Source organism: Varroa jacobsoni, unplaced genomic scaffold (assembly GCF_002532875.2).
Source record: "Varroa jacobsoni isolate VJ856 unplaced genomic scaffold, vjacob_1.0 scaffold_91, whole genome shotgun sequence".
NCBI classification, from domain to species: Eukaryota; Metazoa; Arthropoda; class Arachnida; order Mesostigmata; family Varroidae; genus Varroa; species Varroa jacobsoni.
Window position 1 is genome coordinate 216,469 of NW_019212993.1, and position 19,594 is coordinate 236,062.

The following is a 19,594-nucleotide window of genomic DNA, read 5'->3' on the forward strand; positions in this document are numbered from 1 at the left end:
GAAGATGATATATTGAACCGCTTAAACATTATTACGTCGTTGTAGTGAATATATATTTACGTTTGTCTAGTCTGTAAGATGGAAATTGTTTCCTAAATAGAAATATCTAGAACGACGAGCAACGGGAATGATAGCCTGTATACTTAATAATTATAGAAGGAGTAACGCATCTTTGTTGTAGTTGCTCTTTTTATTATTGTTGTTACTGTCGTTGTGAACGTATTGAGCGTCTTCATAGTAAACGAATTTCTAATGCATATCGTATTCGTTTGGATCCTTATTTTTATTAATTTTTGGAGTTCCTCCTTGGATTTGATCAGGATGAAATATTTGAGGGGCTCGACAAGTGAAGATCCTAGCTAAAGCTTTCACCCCATGAAAACAAGAAATATCAGTAGATTTCACAACCGTTCTAGCACCCTACTCGACTTATTTTTGCTTAGTGTGAGATAGAACGATACCGATATTATGCGATTGGTGATCTGCGTACTTACTGTCACACGCAAGTAAAAAGATCGGGTATATGTTCGAATCTCTGTACTAAATCTATCGACTCTTCAATAATCTTGTGTACCGACTCCAACAGTATCCGATCAAAGCGACTTATCCTTAAAAAGGTTTTTCTTTGCTAAAGACTAAAGATAGATGTTAGATTGTGATGTCATAGTTTTCATATATCCGAATTTCTAAAAAAAAAATCGATAATGCAAATTTACTGCTGGTAGTAGGTTTAGTGTCAAATAAATTACTGGTGATACATATAGAAATTATTATATGACTTAGCTATAAGTATCCGTATGCATTTAGGTACAACACACTTACAAACATGACCTTTAGTCTCATTATTAAAAAACTATAATAACAAAAAACGTTTTTAATTATTTCTATAGTTAGAGGCTTTTCAAGTTTGTTCGATTTTTGGATATAAACATGATAAACAACTTGGTAACTGCAAAACAAATATTGCTACCGTATCTAATATGTATATTCCCAGAGCATCGTTTAATAAAGACAAGCGAAACGAACTTCAGTTTTAATAAACTATTAGACAAGGCTTGTAAAAACCCTTGTAAAAACTTGTAACCCCATCAAAAAATTCAGTGTGAGCTCTTTGGTTATATTTGTGTAAGGGATCATATCTACTTCCGTCTTTTGATTTCTTGATGTGCTCCGTAACAGAAACTGTTTTCTAATTTCCTGATCTATTTTATAATATAGAGTGTCGTTTGTTTTTTACGGACGGAAAGGAAGCTACAAATTGGAAGCTGAGTTCAATTCATCTTATACGGTTACATGCAGAAAAATGTATTGCTGCAGTAATTAAGTCTACGTATCATGGTATATATTTAGAAATTTTAAACGGCTGTCTGAGATAGACACAATTTACAATTAGGATCAATACTATTTTCTCTTTTAACTCAGGGTAAATGAAAATATGTCAAATGCCAAGTCGTAATTGAGCTCATCATAAAACGTAAAATTTTATACGACTATTTCTACAGCTGCTTTGCACGAGGTGCGTTAGATCCAAAGATAATCTTATCAACGCTTAGCATCACTCAACACTGTTAACGTTCCGGTATCTACGCAAGTAGCAAAATCCAGCATAATAGTGTTCCAGTCTTACAAGTACTCTGACGTACTATTATTAATCAGAATTTGTGATAATATTTGCGAAGCGTTAGTCATCTATAATACATTGGATTGATAGTTTTATGAATGATAATGCTCAGCTGACTAAGCAAGATGGATTTGAATTAGGAGGTTGTTGGCTACTTGATAAAGTTAAACGCTACCTTCCGTTGTTAAACGTAGCCGATAAACTATTATGTACGTCGCCGGTTGTGTCTAAATCATCGTTAATCGGCAATCGTATCCAAATCCTACATATGTAGGATTGACATTAAATTACGATTGATGCGGCTGAGCTGTTGAAAATACCGTTTTCAATGTGTGACGAAGTCATCGCTTTGTTGCAAAGTGTAGCTTTCACAGCCTTGAGCCTGTCTGTACTGAGTTTCAGCGAAGGTATTTATACTGTTCACCTGCTCCTCTGATAGATGTATGAGAATGAGTTTAGCTTGTTTGTTTATATCTTCGCGTTAGCGAGAGCTGGGCGGAAAACGAGCCAGCGGAATTCAGTTACAGCTTGAATTTTTTTCTTTTATTTTAACGCTGGTGTGTTTCGTCCGCACTAAAGATAAGATAGGTCTGACGGGAATAATGAACCCAACTCGTACAATCTTACGCAACGTTCGTATTACTTAGGCTTGTTCAGACGAAAACCTTATTAAGCTGGAATCATCGATCCAAAATTTGGTTCCCCAAAATAAACATAGGTTCAACTTTTGCATCAAGCTAATAGTAGATAAATAGTAAAAATTGCCTTCATATATACATATATATTTATATATCAGTGATTCTAATTAACATACTGCTGATCAATTCAGTTTGAAGCTATTAGAAATTAGGCTGGCTTGCGACTCACAAAATATATATTTAAAATGCCAATATCTTTCATTTTATGCCAAAAGGAAGTTGAATAAAACATTCAAGCAAACGTCGAAAATTAATTTTTGATTTCTTCATGTTTATTCGTATGCCAAAGTTTGAGGTAAAATAAAAAAAAAGTTTACAGCTAGTAAAAATTCTCTTGTTTTACTCACAAGACATCAAATATTAGCATTTATTAGAAGTAATACAGTAACATATAACATTATGTTAACATAAATATGTTAAATATTGAAAATGAATATTGGGAGCGTACGTTATCAGCGAGCGGTTAAACAACAAGAAGATAAGCACGTTTTTTCGCCATCAAGTTGTCTGCTTTGAGAGCTGCTGTTTACATATATTCTCTCAAGTCAAGAAGTTTTCTAACAAAACAGTACTCAACGTTGAAAACATATATTAATTGTTAGTGAAATTTGCATAGCATTTGCATTTATTGTTTTTAATTAACTACGTCGATTTACTTGCTGCTGATTTCCGAACTTCTTCAAATTTATAGGAGCCCATACGCGAACTTGATTCAAAATTAAGATTTCGCATTCGCACACATAAAATAAAACGAAGGTGATAATCGTTTGATAACACAATGAGACGAAAGAGTGACTTTTCAGGATTTATTAAATCGCTTTTTTTCGATTCACCCTATAGCGCTTCTAAGTGTCAAAGATCCGCGACGCCTATCGCTCTTTACATTTTGCTTTTTCTAGACGGCCTATAGAACGCGAGCTTTATGGACTAGCGAATCGGCTTCTAACTAAACAGGTGCTCCTCCATGTCAGCTGTCTCGTTTGCTGGGTGTGATCCAGTGAAAGCAGCGTCTATTTAATGACTTCTTCAAGACGTATCAGATATGCTAATAGACCGTGCGAATTTTTTCTGTTCAAGCAACAGCTCCGTCGCGGCAGGAGGACATATTAAGAGTAAAAATGTAGAACGGCCAATTTGTCGCAACGAAATAAAATCTTGACAAATACTTTACGTTAGGTCAAGGACTAATGGTTGTCGTCCTGTTCTAAACACAAGCCATTAAAGCATTATGAGTCATATTCAATAGTTGTTTTGCTAGCTTTATCATTAAAAAAAATACGCATAGAAACAAGTTCAAGCGAACTGTTAAACAGCAACGCGAGAGATCATTGCATAATCGATGCGGATAAGCTTGCCAGTGGATGTTTTCGACCACGTTGGCTTTTACTATTTATTTTTAAATTAAGTTTTCATATGTAAGTTACTCTAGCAACCCTAACTAATTTTTCCGTTGCATATTCGACAAAATATTTTTTTATTAACCATTTGACTACTGTCAAATAACAGATGCTAAACCTATCGGCCAGCTAAGTCCGTTTTTTTTTTTAATTAAGATAACTTTTAATTAGTATATGAGTTAGCTTACATAGAAACCTATAGAGAAAATTAGTTTGCGGCAACATAGGTATATCGTACATAAAGAGCGTCTTAAATAATACAAATCTAATTTATATTTAATAGAATAAATTTCAATGCGACATTTCAGTCACACTAAACAGAACTTACTGATTCCAGTTAGTTGACATTATGTTATGGGTCAGGCGAGATTCACGAGAAGCGAAAATTTGCTAAGACTGTGGTATAAGTTTTTCATTGACGGAAGGACAATCTCTCGTTATTTTATCCTATGCAATAGTCATCAGGCTGATCGGTTTACCGGCCAATGTGAACACTTCATGTCTAATTTGCTTTATTAACGCTGGGTATCCCATTTTAAGACTTAAGTTTCCTTCCGACGTAAAGCTTTTGAAGAATCTTTTCGAAAAGAGAGATATAAATTTACCTTGAGTCGACTGATCCAAAGACACTTCCCCATAAAACAGTCAGGATAAGAACTTCAAGCATAATCCGCTCCCATCTAGTTACATGTGATGTAAACAAGCTTGACTTTTGTATGTTGACCTATTGCTGAGGACCCTAAAAGCAGATCTAGCCGAGTCACTATCCGAAAAAGGCAACAAAAAGCGCATACACAAAATGAGGCTTAATCTAGAAAATTATTTCTTAGGATCTTGACACGCCTCAGCGCAATTGAGCACCGTAAAACTTCGGACGAAATTTCGATAAGTCGTAGATTTGTGTCATTGTCATATTCAAGAACAGTCTTCTTCTTGGTTTTACTAACTAGGTAATGATTTTATCTAATGCTTTTCAAGTTTACTCGTACTATACGAAAAGGTCTCCATCTCTTTCCGGGGTGATTTCGGCGGGTCAACCTCGTGCCAAAATAATACGGGTTCGCGAGATTGCCGTTTTCATTCGGGTAAATTATTAATAATAATAATATAAATTAAACAGGATAAATTATAATAAATTAACTGATTCTAATAAGAATTTGCCAGATGTTCACATGTACATATTTTCGTTCTTTGCGTGATCATTTAATCATGATGCTGAAAATGGGGCCGATTCTCTCTCGATTTCTGTGATCTAAAGATCGACGAGGGAGTGTTAGACATATATGAGTGAAAAAATGATGTGACGCCACTCAAGCGCATCCAATTCCGAAACAATGTCGCCGAGCGTTATGAAGATTTGATTCGAGTGTTTACTTTCCAACAGGTGAATACCGCGCAACGAAGCGACAAATTAGTCATTATTTAACCAACTATACTCCCTCGATCTGATGCTAATTAGAAATCGATTTTATTTTATACACTAATCTTTGCGTTGGAGATATTACGAACCGGAAGTACATTGCGCAGTATTGACCACATCAGGACGTGTTTCCTTTTACTGCTTTTCGGTTACCTGCGCTATTGTCTTTTTCATGAGCAGACTTCATGAACGCCAAATAATTTCCCTGCGAGCGATGTTGGCTACTTTAGCGAGCTTAGTATTGGCGGCAGCGTGGTGATTCGTAGAAATTTACGAGTTCAGCTTCATTGGATGGAGTAGTTGATGTCTTCGATTGGCCATATGAACCTGTTCCAGCTAGCGATTCCTGCCACACATGACTTAGGCACTTACAAAAGGCATAGAGGTCAGAACGTTATGAATAGGTATCGCGATTGTCCAGAAGAGGATGTCTTTACGCAGCTTCTTTACGGCGTCCGGTCATTCGACGTCCTGTTACGATATGACAGCAGTACTCAAAGAGTAGTTTAACTGTTTTCATAACTAATTACATAGCCTTTCGCATAAGCCGCATTTGCGTTTTATACTTATACCTAATGTTACTCCGTTTTTGTTCTCACATACAGCGGCCTTGAATATTGGATTTACCGTTATGTTTTTCCCACCAACAATCGCATAGACACAATCCTCACAGATATTCGTCATTTTCTAGACATTTTCATAAACGAGGTGATTTTCACAAATAGCTTCAAAAATCGATGGTCTCACCAAACTCGTAAATGATTTACTTGGTGGATAAACAAGCCATTTTAAATAGTAATGACGTAGAAATATAAAAATCAATGATTAACGCAATCAACCATTAGCAGTCATCTAGTTTTGTTGTAGACATACATACCGTACGCCTTTCTAGAAACCTGATTTTTAGACTTTGCGTTAATAGCTTCAGATATACTATACAATCTTCATGTTATAGTTAACCCGTGGATTTAACTTTTTTTTTTTATAATTTATTGGCATAGAAAACGAGACTGCCATTATTACTTCATGTTTGGCCTTTTGCTTTTTCTTGATAAACTTTAAAACTTCATATTTAGAGTAAAGTTATTAAGCATATCGTCAAACTGGAACCTTCGTCTCGGTGGAATGTGTACATCAGTAAAGGTGTTCAGCCGCAATAGAAGCAACCACATCTTCAAATTGAGTTAACTTGCAATCCGGCGGCATCTATCATTTGCTTCAATTTTAGGTGGACGCTTGTTTCCCTCGGGTGGCTCGAACCCGATGTACGAACGGCTAGACGATGTAGCGAAATCCAAACCTATGAGAAAGATAGGAGAGTTAAGTGTTTCCCTGGAATACGTCACATCTAGGCTAACAGTGATTGAATCAGCACCCTGCAGATATTTGCTAACAAACACAGATTCTTCGGACAGCTCATGGTGGAATGCTTCACTTCTGAACTACACAAAGCGTAATATAAACAGTATACGACTGCTTCATGCTTAGAATACTTTGTTTTTTCATGGGCTTGCCCATATTCATGTATTCTTCGTGCTGTTGCTAGTATTAGGCTTAATATAAATTGCTAGGTTAGCGAAAACTGAATCTTCCTGAGCGCAACTTCTTCTACCGGGAAACAGAGGTCTGCTATGTCTAGCAGTACTGTAGTATAGTCGGAAACTGATTTGGCGAATTTTTACACTACGATTACCTTGATTCGCAGTTATAAAATGTATGCTTCAAATTATTTTTCTGAATTTCAAACTTGCTTGGGCCTTTTCAGGATTTTATCAAACGCAGTCAGTCTGAGTGGAAATGCAACGGTGTTTTAATGCGATGTCTGAGATCATGCTGCAGGGTGTATGGAACAGTATCGTTGACAAATACCGAGGAGGTGCCCGGGGAATCGCGCATCGCGACAACCTTCAAATCGCCGGATGGTGTAAAATAGTTTAACTTTGCTAATCGATGCTCTCAGGACTAATTTGCTTACAGATCCTCTTTTTGTATGACCAATGCAAATGTCAATAATATAATTCTGACTAACATATTCCCAGCATAGTTATTCTGTTACTGCCATTTCCTGAACAACGTGTTCCCTTGTTGTCAGTTTTCTCTCGTCGTTCTGAATACGAGGATACCTAAACGACAGCCGTTGAGGCTTCAATACATGACCAAATAAAGATCACTTGTTCGCGACTAAGTGCTCTAACTGCAATAACTATAGGTATATATTTACTTTAATAATTTCGCCTTAATTAGGTACCGCTATGAGCCCATGATGGGGGATAATGTTAATCTTATCGCCTTCGATTTCGTCGCCAGCTCGGACATCGTCGACATTTGCCAACAGATCAATTTCGAACGATCCCGGAAATCGTAGCTTATCAACTCTACGTAGATACTTATGTAAGATCGCATACTGCTACGCCAGTCGACGATAGATGTTTAATTACATATTTTGTTGTCCTGTGTAAATTGTTGTAGGGACACGCTATTCTGATTTATCCAGCAAACATTATTTGCTCTCACTAGACTTAAGCCTATTCAGACATAGTGAAAATAGAATGGGTCCTTATAACAGACGTAATCCATTGTTTTAACGACCACTTTTAATGCTGTCACAGTTTCGTTTTCTAGACAGTAGTCAATACTCATTTACACAAAAAATGTCACCTTACAGATATCTTGCCTCAAGTAGGGGCGGACTTATATTAAATTTATTGAAATGAGTGAGGGATCACCCTCTACTGACCTTTGCATGAAACGAAAACTATTCGTCCAACAGATAGAGGTGCCTGCAACCTTACTGGTAAAATCGTTAACGAAATACGTTGCATGTAGGCAAATTAGTCTATAAAAAAATCTCCTCCCGCTGTATTTTTCTGTACTTGGTACTTTCAGTAGCGGGAATCGAGTGGTTATCCTCACTTGACAGGGGCTCATTATGAACGATTTAGTATAAACTCATGTATTGCTAGATATGTCTTTGGAACTATAAGGTGTCTACAAAAGTAGCAATAATACCTTTCAAGCTAAAAACAAATTTAATGAGTGCACGGTTAGAAGCTGCAATAGAATGAACCACGCAGGCTCAGTAGAACTCATGCTTCCAAACGCTGAAGCTAAACGTTACGTTGTACTTTGTCTAGCTCAAATTGCAACTACTTTACTACTTGACACTGAGAAGACATATTTCCTGTGACACTGTCTGCTGGTGTGAGCAACTTACGTTTCCAGAACAGTTTTTTTTTTACTTTAAGCATTAGTATGAATTTTTCGCGTTACGACGTTTCTGGGTTTAAAATTTTCCCATATAACCGAATATACTTACAATCAAAATCTGTTTTACCATCTTTGTGATTATTCGGTCGGCGCATAAATTTTACTCGCGTTATATAAGGAAAGACAGGTCGGGTATCCTGTCTGAGAAAAGCAAAAAATTGATAGCTCTTCGGGGTCCTACGCTTCCCCGTATGATCATCCATTTGAGTTATTTCAAACACAGTGTCCTAGGCCTTATGTAAATGTTCATTAAGTGCTTATTGAAATAGCTAATAACTTGTCTGTAACTAAGTAACTATCTATAAGGACGACAATGTCTAGATAATATGCACCATTTGTTAGCTGTGTTTAATGCACTTAAGCTGAAGTCACATAAACACACAAAAATATAATACAATATAATCATTATATACAATATTTACATATATTACAATAATTATTACTTTTAATAAAGAATGATTTTAGTAGTAAATAAATTTTGCGGCTATTGTTATTTGACTATGTAACTAGAAGCCAATGTTAATTTACATGACTATATAATAGAGGAAATTGTTATAAATGGCGAAGATACGTTCGATACGTTACAATAAGTTCACAATAGAGCCGAGATCTCAAAAGCGTTCGTCCAATCTATCTAAAAATATATATATTTTTTTTTGTCTGGTTGCCTGTCTATGCGATGCATACCTATCAATTCAGTTGAAGTTCGAGCTATAAATTATATATACCGTTAAAAGGTCCATTCAGTCTGTAAATATATTCCTCATTTAAGTGTTCCACTGGCCGGTTTTCACCCTAGTGTCTCATAGCTGTACCATTCTGGGCTCTTTTGGACTTCTCCACTGCAGAAAGTTGAAGCCGCGCAGCCTCCAATCTGTTCCCTACTTCTTCATGCAACTTCCGTGCAATTTAACAATCGTTACGCGAGGTATATCGGAGAAAACTCGACTGCGGTGTAATGTTAGCTGCGTATTCCTAATTGGCCGCTTTTCAATGGTACGAAGCTTCCCATGCGTTACCCTGTTCGTTCATAATCGAAAGAAAAAATTATGTTTATGAGTATGTACAAGACGTCACTGTAACAGAGCTCTTATTATCCCGCTGTGAATCACGCATGGTATCCGCCAGCGATAAATAGTAACTAAACAAAAAAAAGAAAAGAAAGGTTGAGAGAAAAACACACACACACACACATATATATATATACATGAAGATCTGCCTAGATGCTTTCTAGTTGTTGCTAATGCTGCTGCTGTTGTTATTACTTTAATCCTTATCTTTGTCGGTCGGCCGGGCGGTGCGTGCCAAGCAGCGTACTTTGCTTGTGTCGTACGACGCGCGCGCCGGTGTCCACAGCGCCTCCAGAACTCCGTTCATGAACGTGTTAAGCGGAAATCTTTCCTACAGAGTAGCAAATCTGTTCTATCCGTTAGTACCGTTCCCGCTTCAAAAGCATATTATAACAGTGCGTCCGTCAGCTCTGTTTTAACCTATTGGAATAAATCATTTACTAATGCCTGTGTAAGTGCGCTGGTGACGTGTACGATGAACGTGTACCGGCTCAATTTTTACTCCCTCTAATGATTCAATGTTCGCGGTAGATGACTGTATGCACACGTAACGAGTTTATTGTGATCTATTGTGATCCGATGATCCGGATGTAGAGAAGTCAAAATCAGTACTTAGACGCTGCTCACAAACGTGTTCTTGATTTCGATATTTCCACGTTGAGTTTGGCGTCGCGTCTTGGCAAAATTTTGTATAAAATGGGTCAGTTAATTTTTATATCTTCATGATTCGTTTGAAGATCCTAATAGCTTCTCTCAGAGTTCGAAATTTAACAGTGACGGTTAAAGGCTTCTTTGAAAAAGTATTCAAAGTAACTGTGTTCACAAGATATGCATTGTCAAGCCATTCTTAAAAGCTCACCAAATCATCTTCATGACGGTGGTATAGTGCAGATTTATAATTTGACACAAATCGCTGAACAGATAATCAGTGTTTGCACCCATTGTCCAATGCGCTGCCAAATGAAATTAGAGCAAAGTGATTTATGTTTGTATTTAAACGTTCCATTTGTTGGAGAACACACAGCTTTACGGCAATCAATTGATCACTAATATGATGATTGTCACGTGAACAAGCAAGCTCTACACGTAATTTTTTCTGCTATATGATGTTTTTTAAGCGGCATGTCATACTAGGTACTAAATAGAATTTCATAGAATTTTCATAGAATTGAAAGAACACAATATATTCCTTAAAGGCCCTCTGCGAGCTACAGTAGTGCTATATTCACGAATAAAAGGGGGTTGACGCTAGTAACGCATTTGGCTAGTTACTCTGTGATCATTTGCGCGAACTAATGACTCTGTTCTCTGTTGACATAGGTTGTTTGCTATGTAGTAATCTTAAAAAAAAAATGCTGTTTCAATAATTTCCGATTAATCGAGTGTTATATTGTACTCCGTCAAATCTCTAAAATACTATCGATCCTGTAGAAAATACTTTTTGGAAAGATCTTGAAAGGAAATCAGTTGACGAATATTCCACTGCAACATGCTTCGGCTTTCAGCTAAGCCACTTTAAGCTCGTCTCTTCTACAAATGGCACATCATCCTAAAAACTAAAAAACTCTTACAGTTGTTTTTAAGTTTTTCATCAAAACTAAGCAAACTGTAGCTCGATGTTGAATATAAAATAAATAATTCTCTTACGAAGTTCAAACGATTTGGTCTCTTGCCACTCGACTCCAAAACCCGTACCTCTCCTTCGCCGTTGAGATCATCTATTATTATTATTATTATTAATTCTAATCCCCTGCGAGCTCGTTTACAATGCTTTATGAACACATCGATGCTATTACAATATCCTACGAGAGCTTACTATTTATAAAAGAGTGACCAACGCCCGTTCGATAACTGCTTACCGTTTACAGCGTACGCGGTGCCTTTCTCCCGTTACTCGGTGCTGTGTTTCGCAGTGTCCTTCTCTACGACGACCTGAAGATTTGTGCGGCATTGTCAAACGAAATAAGAGACTTTTGTTGTTGTTGTTGTTCAACGGCCCGCGAGGGTGGCTCATAGCTTCCTGGTGCGTTCAGGTATGTCTTTCCTGTTGTGCTTAGAATCACTCCAACGCGCAGGTTATCGGTTAGCGTTTAACGAGTCAAGGAATTCATGGCTGTATTCTGCTTCCTTCTCTTTTCTTTTGCTTCATCTTCCTTCCTCGAAGTCGCTCGCTTGAGTCCGGTTTCAGCATGTACCCGCTCGATAACCGCTAGCAGCATCAAAAACAACAAAAGCTGCCGCTTGAACAGCGGCTAGTGTCAACGGCAGCAGCTGTCCCGCAAATCAAAGAGCCTTTCTGCCATCCGTAGGCCGTACAACCGTTATTAATCAGGCCGCCCTTGAAATTACTTTGTACTACTCACTCCCATTATAACCGGCGCTGCCAGCTGTAGTGGTCGCGTTGATAGTAAATTGTACCACAGTTGTGTTGGTGGTCCGGTAATGCAGATGCTGTTGGCCTGTTTCGTTTGCTCTTACTTTTCATCTCTCCCCGTCGAGATTCGTTTGGGTGAAGCGTATTATTTACGATGGCACCGCAGCGTTTGCGGCAGTCGCTTGTTAAGTGGACGTCGTCGTCGCTGAGACATCGCCGTCGCCGGCCAAGCCAATAACGGAGCACCAACAAGCAGGACCGGAGCAACGAGATGGTGCGCAACGTTGTGAGAGCAGTCGAATGTGCTGCTGCCAGCTCGCGCACGGGACGTCCAGCGTATCGAAAGAAGTTAGGAAGGAGTAACCCAGTGCGAAGGAGCGCTGTTGCTGTTCGCAGCTATAGAAAAGGCGGTCGTGATTCACCAGCTAACGATAAGTGGCAACAACCGTAGGGATTGAACTGCGTCGAAGTTCGGCGAAGAGTAGCGAAACTAACAAATCTACGTAAAAAGATAGATTCCAATGAGATAACACACGAGCTCAAGAGAGGGTGAGACGTTGCGTGTACACGTTCGCCCAGTTCGCTGCTTTCTCGAATAGATGGGAGGGGTTGCAACCACCCTGTCAGGACTTGCAATCGCTAACGCAAACTGTTGCTTTGCCGAAGACGATAAAAACAACAATAACACCATACATACACATATACTTCGGCGCGGCTGCTGTAATCAGCGTCGCCGCGCCCCACACCAATATGTAACATTGAATAGGCAACAAGAAACCCGTTTTAATCGCAACTACGCCATGTCTATTCCGTTTCGTTCTCTTCCAGCACATCACAGCAACGCGACGCAGTGCGGTACGTCCTGAGAAGCGCCGACAGCATCAGCGGTATCGACGATATCGTGTTGCGATGCATCAACACCCAATAGCAAACGCTGCGGCCGCTCGCAGCTCTGCTCCACAGCACTATGAACGACGACGACAACAACAACAACAACGCTCTGCTGTGCGTAATTACTCCTGTAGCGCACTGACGGCTGAACGGAATTAGCGATGGCGGCGGCAGCAGTAGTCGATAGAGCAAGAGGTCGACCGACCTATTGGATAACTCTACCGGGCCTCGACGACACAGCGCACCAGGGCGGCATCTGCTGTTGCCGTTGAGTGAGTTGGTCAGCCGAAGCGGAGTAGCATTGCGTCGAGTGGAACGCCACGGCTCCTCCTTCTTCGCTCACCGTGCGTCATGTGGAGGCATCGTGTCATGATACCTCTAAATACCTATGAACGGTGACTGTCGACGGCGGCGGCAACAGCAGCTGCTGCTGCTGCTGCTGCTGCTAAAACATTACTGAAACAGCCCTGATGGTATTCATCGTTGTGCGTGTGCCCGATGCTGTTTTATTCGATCTGATTCTATCCCGTCCGAAACGTGTCGACGTGCACTTTTTGGACGACTTTTATGCACCGAGTGCCCCGGCTTCTCTGCTTCTTCTGGAGACGCTTACGCTTCTTGTCTGTGAAAGCACGCAAGGCTATTTACATGCGCTTCTAAACGAGGATGCTGGTCTCAGGCCAGAGGTTCATCTGAAAGCTTAGCAACCGTCTATTAACGGTGCAGTTCCGTCGTGATAACGTGATGCCCGCTAGATTTGAGGATACGCGAGGTGGGCAAGATTCGAAATCGCGCGTAGACAAAAATCGGACTTCGTTTTGCGCAGCGAAAGTCGACGCGCCATCGTCTCAAGTGACGCTTAATTTCTAGGATACGGCAATACCTGTCTCATCGCGTGCGTTCATGTATAGTGTGTGCAGGTGAGCTCGCCGCCGTTACCGGCTAGTATGGCGAGTTGACAGAACAGCCTGTACGACGTGGGGATCCGTTTTTTTCTTACGTTTCCAGCGCACTTGTCGATCCTGCAGACAAATCACTTCGTTTACTGCGTTGGCCGTTAGGTTGAACATTGGGCCTCACTGTTATTACTGCTGCATTTTTACGCTTATGGATTTCTACTGCTCACTGTGATAGTGCTATACATATAGAATGGTTTATGTGCAGATTGCCGTTTTAATTAATGCTTCTATTTTTAACACATATTTAGCACTAAAATGCTCCTATTACCATTATTATTAATTATTCGATTATCGCAAGCTGATATACTTATCAACGCAAGAGGCTTTTAAAGTACGTCGGCCACCTATCACGCAACCATAGCGGCCTATGCATTAATCACGTTTGCGACTACTCCGTGCGTATGTACAACACGGTCCCGTTCGAGTATCTGTTGACTTGTATATATTGCATTATGTTAATGTCGTTCAAACGAATTACATTGAGATCCATATGTCCGTTTCTTACTACAGCTCGGCCGGATTAGTGACGATGTTTCCATGAATTCGATACTGTTTACCCATTTGCCTTCCAGCCATGTCGATTACGCGAGTGCATCTTATCTACGCAGAGCAAAGGTACCTGAAATTTATCTTAACTTGTTGTTGTTTCTACATATATCTGTTACGAGGGTGCTCCCTGGTATGGTGCCGGAACAGTATTATTTGCGTTCTTTTTTTGTGTCTTTCGCGCACTCCATAGGACATTTAGCGTTACCACTATTGCAGCGTCATGTCATCGTCGTTGTTGCTGTTGTCGCTGTTGCTGATGTGTTTGTTGTTGATGTTATTGCCTCGAGTTATCTGGATGTTTTCTTGCAGAGTCGGGTGACTTTCACGGTAATCTGCGTTCTCGCTGACCGCCGTAAAGGATGGCTAGGGAGTCTGACACCGTTCCATAAACGAGCGTGCGATGTCCGATAAAAAAATACACGAATCACGTCATAACGAAACGGAAAAAAGGCGTCAGAGAGAAGAGAGAGGTGGCCCACAACGGGACAAATTTGAAAAGTGTCCTTTTTCTCTTTGAAATACGACGGCTGGATAACCTGACCGTGCGTGCTGCACATCCCCATCTCAGTGCTGAGATAGTGGTCAAGCGGCGTATGTGCGTTCTTGGGCTGTTGTGTCACCCCGACTTAGCTGATGTTTTGACGCACAGTTATTATATCGACGCTCCTATTATTATCATGATCGTCCGCGATGGGAGTCGATTGCGCTTTTTCATTCATGGAATACGTTGCATTTTGACTTTCTAATGTCTGCTGTTTAGTTATTAAAGTTAATAAAACGCAAGTGGTCGTATCCATTTAATGGCTCATTTGTCCTTTTCTTTGGTATGTATGGCGATATAACTGTATGTCTACGCATATGCGCGTAAGACCATGTACTTGTAACGACCACGATACCGTTGATGATTCATCTATCTTTCGTTTCTTTCCGTCTCATTCAATCAACACGGTCATGATGAGAAGTTTAGAATATATCCGTAGATGTTAATGGCAATATGTCATCTATAGAAATCAACCCTTCCGCTACCGCCAACATTACTTTAGCAATTCTGTTACCTCCCAATAAATACGAATATAACAATGAAAATACATGATAACACGGTGCATTCTTGTATTCCCTTCTTGGCTAGTTGTCCCGAATTCTCCGTTTAACTCATTATCTGTCGATTCATTGATCTGGAAGGCTAATGTTCTGTTCCACAGGCAAACTAATTTCGTAAACTTATTTATACGTTTAGTTGTTGTTGTTAAGTGTGGTGGTTACTATCTGGTTTTTATGCATCTCCTTTTTGCAGATCCGATGCCCACTTCCAGTAGCAGCAGTAACGACAAAAATGCTCCTGGCAGCAGTAGCAGCATGGCTAATAACAACAGCATCAGCAATAGCGGAACTTGCGGAGCTGTACTTCGTGATAGCAACAACGGAAACGGCAGCGGTACCGCCAGCAGTAGCAACAACACAAATACGGGTAGTGCCTTAACTTCCGGAGGTTTTGTCGGAGCGACGAGAAGTGGAAATTCGATTGTCGGCAGTAATGGGGGCAATATCATCAACATTGACAACACCAACACAGGCAACAACACCAGTCGCAGCACAAATAGCCCAAGCAGTCATTATTGGGGCAATGGCGCGTTTATAGTTCAACACAAATTCACCCGTGCCAAAAGCTACTACATCGACGATGAAGGCAGACCGAAAGCTGACCCGAAACAGCTGCGGTGGAGTGCAAGCGATCCGGAGGTACGTAGCTAAAACCCGCCTACACAGAAGAAGAGCGTAACGATACGTTTCTTCATTAGCTCAGAATGTAATGCAGTTTGTTAGAGTTACAGGTACAGGTACACACGAGTACATAAACCCAACATACATCGTGATGTCTACACAGGTGTTCGTTCCCTTTATTACATAATGGGGAATTTTGCGCGATCTCATGTTTAGTTGCGCCTACCGGCTCTCCTTCTCCCCCTATGAATGCGGACACTCGTTAATAAACACTATAGATATGATTTAATACAGTCAAACGTTTCAATTCTAATTAGCCATTCACTAGAAGGTCGAGCATCGAAAATCTTCATTTTACTATAATGATGACATTAAAACAGCTCTGTAATGCAGTGTCTTACAGAAGGTTTACGATTTTTCTGCGTTAGGTAATGGAGCTGGTCACCGGCTCAGGCGTCTATATCAAGCTGTTCGATCTCGTAAATGTCTACTATCGAACAAAGAACGCGATATCGGCCGCACGTCGACTCTTGGTCTGCGTCTTCAACGACCAAACACTGATCGAACGAAGCGTAAAGGGTTCGCCAGATCGGCCTGGACTTTGTCCTATCACTCATCAGGCTATTTTAGGTACCGTCATCTACACAAAACCAGATACTAGTCAGTGAGAATTAGGGTATACTTTGACAGTGTCTTCTAATTTAGCGGTGTTTGGATTTCTTACTGGAGCATAATAGGGAAAAAATTGTGTCACTTAAATAAAAAGTCAAGCAATTTCGCATTGCGCTTGCTTCGAAGAATCTGTATTACTTTGCCAATAATTGAACAGTAACATTGGCGACTTAAAATCTACTTGAAATAAGTTAACGAATTTATGATACGAAATATAATGATACCGCACTATGAGCACAATAATAAGTCGCGCTGGTCAAGCAGTACAGAAGCAGGCAATTAACTGGGCTGACTGGAAACAAAATTTATAAAATGAAGTAGTAATAATTTATTTTGTTTTTTTTTTTTCGATTGTAGACTGCGTAGAAATGATTAGCCAATGCAAACCTCCGGATTGGGCCGCAGATGAGACGATGATCAACCGATCGCTGATAGTGCGCTTATGTGAACTTCGCTCAAAAAGAACGGCCAAAATCTATGTAACATCACAGCCGAACCCGACTGCACATCCCGGTCCCTTCCCCGAAAGTTATTTAAGTTAAGATATCGAGCAATTCACTTCTATAGGACCGTTCAAAGATTACGCAAGTTTGTTCAGCAGCACATGACCAGGAACATTTCAATAGTACCACTATTACTAGATTGGATTAAGTTAAGGATAGATTCAAATACAAGTTAATCTGAGGTCGGGATTGAGACGACGTACATTTACTGGTGCGAGACAAGATTCGATATCAATGTATATTATTTCGTACAGATACATATGTAACTCTGATAAGAACCGCAATACATAATGTAGGACATTACTTTTGCCATTCTCGACATGCAAGACCTTTCAGGCAACCTTTTGCTGATTTCGTTATAAGCACAAGAAAGTTACGAATAAGAAAATGGAGTAGAGTACGAGTAGCGGTTGTGGACTTTATCGGCACAGAAATAGATTACATTTGGCGGCTCTTTCAAAACAACCCATTTTAGTTCTCTATAAGAATCTAAATTGAACTTATACCCTTAGCTTATTCAAGCAGCGCGGCTTTGGTGGATAACTGTTTGGTAGCAAAAAAAAAACTTAAAAGCGTCTGACGACCGTACAATAACGCCAAACGTGAGCGATTATAGAATGCTATATAGGCGAAATCCAGTCGAAGACATTTGTCAAATTCGGTAAGGACCAGTAGGTAGAATAGCACTGACTAAACGATAGACACTCAGCATTAGATCGGAAATCTTGCATTGAGTCTATGTAAGCTAAATATATAGATTTCGATATTGTCATGTAGATGCCGCACACATATTCACCACTGTGCAATGAACGAAGTCCTTGGGTAGCTAAACTATTGTAACCCAAATCGATCGAGGATGCAGTTTATGGATTAACTAGCCAATAGAAAACCATTTCGTTTTATTAAAAATACATTATTATAATTAGTGTTGTTAATCATTTTTAGTGAAGCGATGTGGCGCGTGGGTGTTTTGCGGCTTATTTACTTTTCGGTAGATTAAGGCCCCGAACATAGTTTAAATAAACCAAACCCATTTACGTGATGGAAGATGGAATACAAATCTAGTATTTTGCTTCGTTATTCTCCCCTCACTGCAAGTGTGCCAGTGATTTTTCTCTTCCATTGTTGACGTGCGAAAGGGTATGCCACGATTAGTTAGAGCTGTGCTACACAGGGTGAGGCGAAAGTTGGCTTACGGTGTAAAAAGGCATGAATAAGCAATAAAGTAAAAATGTCAAGCGTCTAATTTCGAATATTGCAGACTTGGAGTTTAGCAGCATCCGTTTCAACCTGAGGCCTATCTTTTCTTGCCCCTAGAAATCTTAATTCTTCCTAGTTCTCGACTTACGTTATTCCCCACCGTAAACCGATTTCTGCCCCATCTTGTATAGGAAAAAGCAAATCGTTTTGACCACGGCGGTAAACTGCGAAATAAGCAAAGAGGTAGGGCGATGCTCTAAGTATCTTTGTATCTATAAAAGACTGCGAAGAAAACACTTGTACCCTAGGACAATAATGTCAATTGTACCAACTTGTAAATTTTATATTTACCCTTGTGTCGAAAATTCTTATTATTGCAGTTAATACGACGTCGTCGGACTAATAAATCATTTTAAAAACGCATTGTAGACTACGCTACTCTTCTGTTCCGAGCAGTTTCGCTTCCGAATCATTCATGCAACTCCTATCGAAATGTTTTTCAAAGTTCTCATTCATTGTCATCATGGTTTGCGGCCGTTGAAGGCACGAAAAGCCAAACAGCAGTTCGCGCGCATTTGCAGTACGCACACTACATTCTGTATAATTGTTACGAGTTTCAACAAGAGGCAACTTGTTATATATATATATATATATATATATATACATATATATATATATATATATATATAAACATCTATTCTTTTAATTGCTATGTATCAACAACCAAAGCCTTCAGCAGTTCTGCATTCACATTGACAACATTTACTATAGGAGCTATTACGCCAAAGTGAACAAATTTTGTTTTTTTTTTTTTTTTTTTTTCGATATTATGCATTAACGTTTGTTGATCACCGATCGATTCGAATCTAGTCAAAATCAATCCAATTTCAATCGCAATGAAAGTCAATTCTGCAGTTGCATGGCGGCACAATTATACTCAATATTCCATATCTGTCATGCATTACTTTTATAATAATTGAAGCGTCGACCATTTCTTTTTTATTTCAGTGTTGAATCGGGTCTCGCTTCGTTATAAACGTTACTTATACATTGCTCTGTAATAATTATTTATATTAAAACTGCTATCAGCTGTAACGTGGAACCGAGTGTGTATGACATGAACAAAGATTCAAGGGAAATTGTGTGCCATATCCGCGGTAAAATGTATAATGAAGCAAATTCATTCCGAGTGGTTTTTCTACATAGATATTACAAATACGCATCATAAAGGTTTTATAAAAAAAATTATAT

At 39.5% G+C, this 19,594-nt stretch overlaps 1 protein-coding gene and 1 long non-coding RNA gene across 9 annotated transcripts; one reads left to right on the top strand and one right to left on the bottom strand.

The window, feature by feature from the left end:
• Positions 1-8,725: 8,725 nt before the first annotated feature.
• LOC111264162 (uncharacterized) lies at positions 8,726-11,462 on the bottom strand. Its single transcript, XR_002682713.2, has 3 exons — positions 11,333-11,462; positions 9,669-9,820; positions 8,726-9,423 (listed from the first exon to the last, which is right to left on the bottom strand). It is a non-coding gene; the product is annotated as an uncharacterized LOC111264162 (long non-coding RNA).
• Positions 11,418-18,771, top strand: LOC111264135 (uncharacterized). Of its 8 annotated transcripts, XM_022839766.1 has the most exons (7): positions 11,418-11,506; positions 12,676-12,852; positions 14,208-14,312; positions 14,556-15,070; positions 15,541-15,986; positions 16,397-16,598; positions 16,998-18,771. In XM_022839766.1, exons 5-7 carry the CDS (start codon positions 15,546-15,548, stop codon positions 17,180-17,182), a joined length of 828 nt encoding a protein of 275 aa, XP_022695501.1. In that variant the 5' UTR covers positions 11,418-11,506; positions 12,676-12,852; positions 14,208-14,312; positions 14,556-15,070; positions 15,541-15,545; the 3' UTR covers positions 17,183-18,771. The 8 variants fall into 8 exon arrangements, with proteins under 8 accessions (XP_022695501.1, XP_022695511.1, XP_086826107.1 ...); XM_022839776.1 differs by lacking the exon at positions 12,676-12,852; XM_022839756.1 differs by lacking the exons at positions 11,418-11,506; positions 12,676-12,852 and adding an exon at positions 12,861-13,658.
• The last annotated feature ends 823 nt before the right edge of the window (positions 18,772-19,594 follow it).